The sequence below is a fragment of the Mauremys reevesii genome, linkage group 4, assembly GCF_016161935.1.
Source record: "Mauremys reevesii isolate NIE-2019 linkage group 4, ASM1616193v1, whole genome shotgun sequence".
NCBI lineage: Eukaryota > Metazoa > Chordata > Testudines > Geoemydidae > Mauremys > Mauremys reevesii.
This window is the reverse complement of record NC_052626.1, coordinates 7,077,251-7,087,298: the sequence shown is the minus strand read 5'-3', so window position 1 is coordinate 7,087,298 and position 10,048 is coordinate 7,077,251. Positions and strand designations below refer to the sequence as shown.

General features: G+C 46.5%; 1 protein-coding gene across 3 annotated transcripts in view; it reads right to left on the bottom strand.

The window, feature by feature from the left end:
- The window catches only part of ATL1 (atlastin GTPase 1), a 52,082-nt gene continuing 42,034 nt past the window's right edge, over positions 1-10,048 (bottom strand). Inside the window, exons 12-14 of one of the 3 annotated variants that reach the window (XM_039538640.1) lie at positions 7,689-8,120; positions 4,384-4,398; positions 1-845 (exon numbers count right to left, since the gene is read on the bottom strand). In XM_039538640.1, coding sequence (XP_039394574.1) covers positions 735-845; positions 4,384-4,398; positions 7,689-8,120 — 558 coding nt within the window. In that variant the 3' untranslated portion in view covers positions 1-734. The remainder of the gene's footprint in view (positions 846-4,383; positions 4,399-7,688; positions 8,121-10,048) is intronic. The other 2 variants (XM_039538638.1, XM_039538639.1) reach the window with 2 other exon arrangements.

The following is a 10,048-nucleotide window of genomic DNA, read 5'->3' as shown; positions in this document are numbered from 1 at the left end:
CACTTTCTAAGCACTAAACGAAAATATATACAGAAACAGTGAAACTTTCTCAAATACATGTACAAAGTCATCTTTTTGTGCATTAAATTTATCAAAGGAAAAAGCATACTTTCCTCACAATATCATTAAACATACCATAGCAGAAGAAGTGGCCTTACAATTTCTGACAAAGCAAGTTAGTACATATGTTTTTTTAAAAAGTGTTGATGTAATTGTGTAGTTCATGGCAGATATGAGGAAAAACATTGATTAATCAAACCTTTGGTTATGTGATATTTACTTGAACAAGCATATCTGAGAATAATATAAGAGGTGGTTCTTTTGAATAATGCTAGGGTTTACATCTGGAAAACGTATCTAATTACCACATTATGTTGTTAGCGATCTCATCATATTGCATACTAAATTTAAAGTGGAAAGCAAGATTTCATAAATCAGTCAAAACCAGGCAAGAATTGCTTGATATTAAAAATTAAGAGTATTGTATATATTTGCAGCAAAATCAAGTATGTACATATAAACAAAATGAAAAACATGCCTATATCTTCCCATCAAACAGCGTGTCATCAAAATTAACACACACACATGAAACCATCTTTACAAGTGAATTATTTTGTGTTCTCCCCTGTTCCACTTCAGGAGCTTCAGAAACTTGTACATGAATACAACTAGGCGAGTGTTTAACTGATGAGGTGTATGTGCTTCATTCATGCACCTACGTGACAACATCTGTCTTACATTTTCTTCTTTTCTGACTCTTCAGTGGATTCTGATTTCTGTGCAGGGAACGCATGGTGATACAAATGTCTGTGGGTTGCTGCTGCACTGTAAAGTTTGTACAAAGCCTACAGAACAGAAGAGACATAAACATTCTTAGATCGGTGAGTTTATAGCGCAAGTTACCTATTTTGCATTCATATTATGGTAGCTGGTTCAAAATCGTCACAATGTACGTACACCTTGACTTCTTATAATACTTTCCTTTCCATATGTGCTAAGTGTGACTTACGAAATCTGTCTAGAAAAATAAATGCAACAACCTCACTCCTTCTTTCCATGCTCCAGTCACTAGAATGAAATAGGTTCAGGGGTCTGTTACTACCGCTAAGCTAATGGACCTGGTCCAGTAAAACTTCTGATGATGATGTGCTGGTTGGATCATCTGTGGTAATGGAACCAAGGACTTCGAGGTCTAAAAGCATAAGCCTCTACTGCAGATGTGGGCAAACTATGGCCGGCGGGCCACATCTGGCCCATGGGACGGTCCTGCCCGGCCCCTGAGCTCCCGGCCAGGGAGCCTAGTCCCCAGCCCCTCCCCCGCTATTCCCCCTGCTGCTGGTAAGGGAGCGGGGGGCCTTGAGGGGCAGTCAGGGTGGAGGGGGCAAAGGTTCTGGGGGGAAGGTCAGGGGATGGGGAACAGGGAGGGTTGGGAGTGGGAGTCCCGGGGGGGCTATCAGGGGGCAGGGATGTGGATAGGGGTCAGGAGGGCAGTCGGGGCAGGGGTTGAATAAGAGGGTGGGATCCCGGGGCAGTTAGGGAAGGTGTCCCAGGAGGGTGGTCAGGGGAGGAGCAGAGGGCAGTTGGATAGGGGTGGGAGTCCCAGGGGTGTGACTAGGGGTTGGGACAGTCAGAGGACAGGGAGCGGGGGGGGGGGGTTGGATAGGGGGTGGGGACCTGGGAGGGAGTGGTCAAGGGACAAAGCGGGGGGGGGGGGAGGTTTGAGGATTCTGAGGGGGGCGGATAGGGGGCGGGGACCAGGCTGTTTGGGGAGGCACAGCCCTCCCTACCCAGCCCTCCGTACAGTTGCACAATCCCGATCTGGCCCTTGGGCCAAAAAGTTTGCCCACCCCTGCTCTATCGGTTGAGCTAAAGAACCCCCGTTCAACTTGCATGAAGGGAGCAGCCAATCAATACACTCCTTTCCATGGTTCCTTTCTTTAGAGGGAGAGACGGACAACACCTGGCCCATGTGTTACACAGACCTTACTTTGATTCTGCATAATGTTCAAGAATGAAAATCTTTCCCATTCATCAATGCTACAGCTTCATATATACACTGGTTCCACCGAATGGCCTTTTGCAACAACTCAAGAAACTGATAAAAGCTGCTCACCTGCCACCTGTTCTTCTAATTGTATGGCAGAATGTAATTGAATCAAGGGATACTGTCATATGCTTCCTTGTCTAATAAGGGTGGTCTCTTATATAGGTTTCACGTTTAAGATGCAAATGTTAACATTCAATATATTCATGCATTTTTTGTGAAGATCATTTAGATGATTGTAAAACATGCCATGCAATAGACTTTAGTCATCAAATGTACATGCAGTTTTTTCTAAAAATTGCTTCTTTAAACAAATGCAGGTTTTAGCCTTCGGCATCCTTTATCATACCCATGGAGGGGTTTTGCTGTTGTCTTCAGAGGAGACAGCACAAACTGTTACAAACAAAACTACCTAATCTAGCAAATAAATCTTTTGCTGGCTTCTGCAGAACACTGATCATGAATGAGAAGATACTATCTTCAAAAATAGTTGTGATGAAAAGGTGGTACCTGCCCAAAGGTCTACATTAATTTAATGCACCCTCGTAAGTTCAGCGTGAATCTGTGTTGGTTTTCTTTTTATCAATGTTACTGTCACCTGTGCATAAGACCAGCAAATAGTTCTCTTCTTCTGTCCCCCATTGTTTAAACATTTAAGAGGACCGCTTAATGCTGTGGGGGCTTGGCGTTCCCTCCCAATAATCCTTTTTCAAGACTACATTTTATAAGCAGAGACGAGTCACTGAACTCTGGAGAACCGCTGGCATTATCAAGAGCATGTTCGGTCTTCGGGAAATAACACCACTGATTTCTGAGCAGAACATGCATGTAGGAAAATAATTTCAATTTAGATGCTCAGAAATTCAGATGCTTAAAAGTATCAGAGACAAGATTTTCTGGTAGCTATGTGGAAACTGACTCCGATTTATAAAACCTCCTCCTGTACATTTTTAAATGTTATTCTGCCAAGGGCTTGATGTCACGACAAGCTAATAACTTGGGGGCCTGTTGTGCCTCAGTTCTCAGCAGCACACCCTAGCCAACTCCATGAAAGTTCTGCTTAAAACTCAACAACAAAGTGTAACTGTCTGATTCTTAGAGTTCCACTATTAAAGGCGTATCTGGGCATTTGCAGCCGAACGTGTAGCAGACGTGTTCCAAAAATCAAAGGGCACGTGATTTCTAGGAGTGGGACCACCAGAGAGCTCCACCTCAGGCTTCATACTCCTGAGCAATACAAAGATACTATATACCCTTGTTCATCCCTTTGAGTCTCTGACTCAAATGTGCTGTGTCTACACCTAATACCAGTTCCATTTAGAACAGCCTGGTAAAATGGATCAACGGCATACCCATTTTACAGACAGGCAAACTGCCTTGTCTACACTAACAGTTGGCGAGCGGCAAGCTGAGGGGTAAATCAGTCTCATGCTAGCCTGCGGCATGCTAACTATCCCCACAGACCATGCCGCTGCGCACTAAAAGCTCCCTAGTGCGCGCTGATGTACTCCCGTTTCAAAATGCAGCCGGTTTTGTCCCAAAGAGGTAAGGGGGTGGGGGAATGGAACTATCTTTTTAAATCTCTCTTTTAGCTTGTTTTAACAGAGGCTGGTGTCTCAAACTGGTGTAATGGGTACGTTTTGAAAAGGTAAGTTGCGATCCTGCAGTCGTTACTCTGGTGAAACTCTGCTTAGCTTCAGTGGGAGTTTTGCAAGATTAGAAAATAAACATTTCTTGCATAAGCACATCAGCATAAGCAAAAACTTACACCAAAATTAACCCAGATTCCCTCCTCTATTATCCTAGATTTCTTCTCCTATAGCGCTAACTTCTTCCTCATGCTTTCGGCCCTGAGACTGGGATTGACTCTAGATGCAGAGACTCATGTGTCTACGCAAGAGGCCCCATTGGTCTCTCTGTGTGACTCTGATTGCCAGCTCTAGGCCCTCTCTTTGTATGATTGGAGAGACACTGGTCATGCAGAATTGCTTTTCTTGCGATCTAATGCTTGTATGCTGTGTTCCAAAGAGACTTAGCTGGGGATCTCTCTAGCAGGGCCCAACACTGGATGAGAATTTCAAAGGTGCCTAAGGGAGTTAGACACCCAGCTCTGCTTGGGAACTGGATGCAAATCTGCTGGTCCTTTTGCAAATCCCGGCTGTGCTGAGGAACTCGATCAGTTCTAGGTACTACACAAACCTCCTTAAAGAGCGGTGGTTCCAAACTCAGGCTCCCAGCAGACTGCGTGGTTGTGAATGTGAAGGCACCAACCTCGCTCTGCAGCTAGAGCAAGCGGCATGCGGGTAAAGGCATGTCTCTGTAACGATAAAGTCACTTACCTCATTCGTGGTTCCCTGTGGGAAAGGCAGTTGGAAAAGGGGAAAAAATAGCATCTCTGTGTATAATGCACTTCCTGGGTAATGTTACAGCATTCAGCTTTAGTTACACAGCTTTACATTGGCTTAAGGGTCAGCCCCCCTCTCCCTCGCCCTTATCCATTAACCCCAGCCTTCCCCACTCTGGCTCATGTGCCCTTAGCTGCATGCTCTAAGGGCACAATACCTATTCCACGTGCGGTTAGGCTCCGTCCATACAACAACTAGGAAAGCTGGTTACGCTGTGGTTGGTCCCTAAGTTGATTAAAGACATGGTTCCAATTTGGACCATAACCATGGATTGACTTGGACAAGTTTCGGATCCGCTCTGACTCCAGGCTCAGGCACAATGTGCAGGGGGCTTGCTGGCCACACCCTCCTTTGGGACCTGATTCTGATCCTGTATGCACTTTACACTGGATTCACGCCACTGATACACTGTAGTAAATCCTGAGTTACAGCGGCATAAGAGAGGAGTGTAGGGAAGAAGGTGAATTTTGGCGAATTGGGGTGGGGGGAGGTGTCTCCAACCCTCAATCCCCCATAATGTTCACCACTGCAGGGCCTAAATCAAGTACCCACTTTCCCTGTCAGAGCGGTTCAGTGTCGGAACAGCACCTCACCTTGACAGGGGAGATTCAAAGAGACAAATAGCTCTGACAGGGCCATTCTACCGTCAACTAACGGCAAGCACTTTTCACTGGCAAAACAGCTCTGAATGTGAGCAATCAGTTGGCATTAACACACGCCACGTCAGGCTTTTAAAACAGGGCTTATCGTGTCCAATTTGGCCTAAAATTGAATGACCAGAGCCTCAGCTGGTGGCAATCGGAGTAGCTTCATTAGCCAGTCATTAATGGTGCTACGCTGATTTACACCAGGTGAGGATCAGCCTCTTAATGCTTTGCAAAAACAAATGTTTACAAAGCCTAAAACCAGGATCCGTGTTTCCATGGTGGTGGTTTTTTTTAAATCCAATGAAAACGGTTAGTTCCAAAACCAATACGCTTCCTTCTCCGAGTTCTGCAACCCAAACTTGGCAGCGCTGCATGAGACTGGAAGGTTTGGGGGGCAGGGAAAGTCTGTGTTTGAACAATGCAGCTAACCCCAGAAGGGACAGAAGCAGGAGCACAGCCAGAAAAGGATCCCACGCAAACAAAAGCCTGCTATCTCCCCACCCCCGTCTGTCGGCCTTTGCCTGCCCATAATGCCTCTTGCCCCACTGCCCACAAAAGTAACATCATACAATAATACCCTCTTGCTGTCCCCCAATGACCTGGCCCCTCTGGGAGCACAGGCCTGGTGGCCTGGTTAACCCCCCCCCCCTTTTATCATTTCCTTTGCTCAATTCAAGGGGGGGGGCAAGGTAGTTACAATTAATAGTGCTGCCCTGCTCATCCTAGTTAAGGCTCTATTAGCACGTCCATTGGAAACTCCTGTTAGCGGCTTGAGGCAAGGGGGCTGCGCCAGGCTGATTCTTGGCATATTGGCACTTGGGTAAGTTGGCTGTAAAAACTTAAAAAAAAAAAAAAAAAGGTGGGGGGGCAGCAGATTTGATGTGGGTTTTTTAGTTCCAGAGCAAGCAGCATCCCCCCTCCCCCTATAAGACCCTTCAATGAGTCATGGATGGGCAGCTTTGCCTCTGAAGTACAGAAGCCAGCACACAGGGCTGGGCCCAGAGAATGACACAAGTTACTCAACACGCTTGCTGCGGGCTAGTTTAATACAGGGCAGAAGACAAGGTGGAGGGACAGTTTGTTTTGTTTTTTTTAAAGCTTTGACCAGGCTAATGTTTTGTGCCTCACTTCTGCATTAACGTATCCCGGGTCAGGGCTGCAGGAACTGCAAACCTGAGCAGCCACAGGCGTGGAGACGCAGCAGTTACAAGGACGCTGTTGTCTCATTAAAAAAATCCTTGGAGGTTTCTTTACCTAGCGCTGGGACTAGTGACACCGGCAGTGACCCTTGCTGCAAATGACAGCAAAAGCAGCGTTTTCCATTTGTTCAGGCCGTGCCCTGGCCAGCATTTTGTGCATCGTCAGTTGTCCCTGTTCCCATGATGTACGGTCAGTTCTTGCCCCTGCTGTGTGTGTGGGTCTTTCACAGAGCAACAGGGAAGAGAGCGGTTTGTTTAAAATAGGAAACCAGTTGTAAAATTACACAGGGGCAGGTGTCGCTATTTCTAACTCCTCCTCCCACCCCGAACTGACGAGATTTCAAGTGGATGGTGTCCCTTGAATCATGTCAGTATAGCCTGTTGCTGTTTAAGTCAATGGTGAAACTCACGCTGATGTCAGTCGGTGTCTGGCCCAACACAGTGTTTAATGCACCATTTATTTGACCCGCCACGCAAGTTTAAGCCACTTTTGAGGACCCTGATCTCATGAGTGCACAATGTAGGTGGAAACCGGCACGCGCCTGCAACCCTCTATCCATTGACTTCTGCTCCCATTTGTGACTTTGCATCCACGTGCAATGGTGAACTGACGTCATGGTCTGCTCAAGATCTCTACATGTTTTTTAAAAGTTAGCATTGTTGGCTTAGGCCCCGATTGAGCCAATATTTATACAGATGCTTAACTCGCATCAATAGTGCCGCTGAAGCCATGGGATAAAGGATTGTTGAAAACCTGTGTGACTGCTATCCAACACGCTGACCTGTACGCCCCTGTCTCTGTTTCCAGGACCTTTACATCCACATTTCAAAATGAGGTCCCCAACCTCAATTTACGGCCCAGGATTTACATTGTGCAGGACACACAAAATCTGAATGGGAGGCATTGGTTTTGCACCTAATGGCTAGTGGTGTCATACATTAAACAAGCTCCGGTGTCCCTGTTTCCTCCATCTTACTTCACTCCCATGACCAGGTGGGGGCAGTTCTGTTCAGGGCCCCCATACTGGGCACCAGAATTCTCACCCTTACGAGCATCTCAATAAACGAGACTGAGAACAAGTCCCCTATCCTTGCCTTTCCCAGCACCTAGTGCAGGTGCAGTCAGTGTGTGGCAGGGCTAAAGAAACTGTCTGGAATGGGTTAAAATGTGGTGTTGACGTTGCTCTGGAAGGCTACAGGACAGGCCATTGTCTAGAGGATGAGTGTATAGCTGACTTAAGCCCCGATCCTGCAGCTGGATGTGTGCAGGTCGTCTGATTGCAGGCCGGGGGCCCGACTGACGTATTTAAAAGCTATTTCAAAAGGCGCTGAGAATCCCAAAGCAAATCAAGGCCAAAGAACGTCTGTTTTTATCACAAGCTCATGCTCTTACCTGGTCCCACAACGCTGCAGCCACTTGGTCTATTACTGCTCCCAGTTCTCTGTATTCCCCAGAGTATCTGATATATGCCCAGGTGCACAGAGTGATAAGGGTCAGCCCCATGATCATGTTGCATAGACTGGCTATGATGTCCAAGCCAATGAAGCCGGTCACGCCGGCTATCACGTACGTGATGAAGATGACCACAAAGAGGGTTGCAGGGGTACGTGCCGCGTGGAATATGTTCTTGCTGTCATTGTGCTTAATGTACTGTACGTAGAGCTCGTCTAGCTCATTCTCCAGTTGCTGTAGGTAGCGGCGACTGAACTCCTCCCCACCCATCTTCTTAACACCTCGAAACAGCTTCACTGCTTCCTCCTTGAGCTCCAGGTGTTTGTTCTGAAGGTCACTGGGTGCGAGAAACGGCCGGTCTCCCCCACAAACCTATTCAGAGACAACAGTTCAGTTATGCACCAAATAGTTAAGATAGATCACAGTGACTGTAGCCCCATAGGCTGGTGCTACCACCGTACAGATGATACATGATAACATAAGAACAGCCATATTGGCTCAGACCAAAGGTCCATCCAGCCCAGTATCCTGTCTTCCGACAGTGGCCAATGCCAGGTGCCCCAGAGGGAATGAACAGAACAGGGAATCATCAAGTGATCCATCCCCTGTCGCCCATTCCCAGCTTCTGGCAAACAGAGGCTAGGGACACCATCCCTGCCCATCCTGGCTAATAGCCATTGATGGACCTATCCTCCATGAACTTATCTAGTTCTCTTTTGAACCCTGTTATAGTCTTGCCCTTCACAACATCCTCTGGCAAGAAGTTCCACAGGTTGACTGTGCGTTGTGTGAAGAAATACTTCCTTTTGTTTGTTTTAAACCCGCTGCCTATTAATTTCATTGCGTGATCCCTAGTTCTTGTGTTAGGAGAAGGAGTAAATAACACGTCCTTATTTACTTTCTCCTCACCAGTCATGATTTTGTAGACCTCCATCATATCCCCCCTTAGTTGTCTCTTTTCCAAGCTGATAAGTCCCAGTTTTATTAATCTCTCCTCATATGGAAGCCGTTCCAGACCCCTAATCATTTTTGTTGCCCTTTTCTGAACATTTTCCAATTCCAATGTGTCTTTTTTGAGATGGGCCAACTACAGTTGCATGCAGTATTCAAGGCGTGAGCCATACCATGGATTTATATAGAGGCAATAGGATATTTTCTGTCTTATTATCTATCCCTTTCCTAATGAGTCCCAGCATTCTGTTTGCTTTGTTGACTGCCGCTGCACACTGAGTGGATGTTTGCAGAGAACTATCCACAATGACTCCAAGATCTCTTTCTTGAGTGGTCACAGCTAATTTAGACCCCATCATTTTATAAGTCTAGTTGGGATTATGTTTTCCAATGTGCATTACTTTGCATTTAGCAACACTGAATTTCATCTGCCATTTTGTTGCCCAGTCACCCAGTTTTGTGATATCCCTTTGTAGCTCTTTGCAGACTGCCTGGGACTTCATTTGAGTAGTTTTGTATCATCTGCAAATTTTGCCACCTCACTGTTTACCCCGTTTTCCAGATCATTGATGAATGTTTTGAACAGGACTGGTCCCAGAACAGGCCCCTGGGGGACACCACTATTTACCTCTCTCCATGCTGAAAACTGGCCATTTACTCCTACCCTTTGTTGATAAATAAACAGATCTAGAGCAGGCTTCAATGGAAATATTCTTTGGCAGTGATCACTACACCCCATAGTAAGAGTTTGCAGGATTCGGCACCAAAATCAAGTCCAGAACTCAGGATGCTGTTTCCCCAGCCAGAATTGCGGTGTGATGTCATTCACGCCTACAGCAATTCAGGGAATCCAGTTTCTTGCACTGCTCTTGCTGTTATCATTGTGATTGGCTGTTGCACGGGACTCTGAACCCAGTGAACCGGCATCTCGGCATTAAAAGCTTGGCAGGTAAAAGCTTTTCAGCTAACCTTTCAAGAAGCTTTGAAAAGATGCAAACGAAGTCAGACTGCTGACTGAGCAGGCAGAGAAGCTGGATAGCAGTGAAGAGGAGACTTTGCAAGCATTTGGTCAGCAACTGTTAACTAAGTGGCAAGGTCCTGTGTGCTACGCAGCAAACTGGACCTAAACGGAGCAGCAAGGACCCTAGCTTCTGTGGCACTCCAGTGAGCGGCTAGAAATTCTGCAGGAGCTTCTCTCAGATTCGGAACGTGGAAGCCTTTAGTGATCTAAACCAGGAACTGAACAGCACACCCAGAGCAGCAGCCCACGTGGTGGTGGTGGGGGGGTCTCATTAACGTCCACATTTTCAAGGTGCTGCAATTTTTTTGTACTGAAAAATGTATAACTG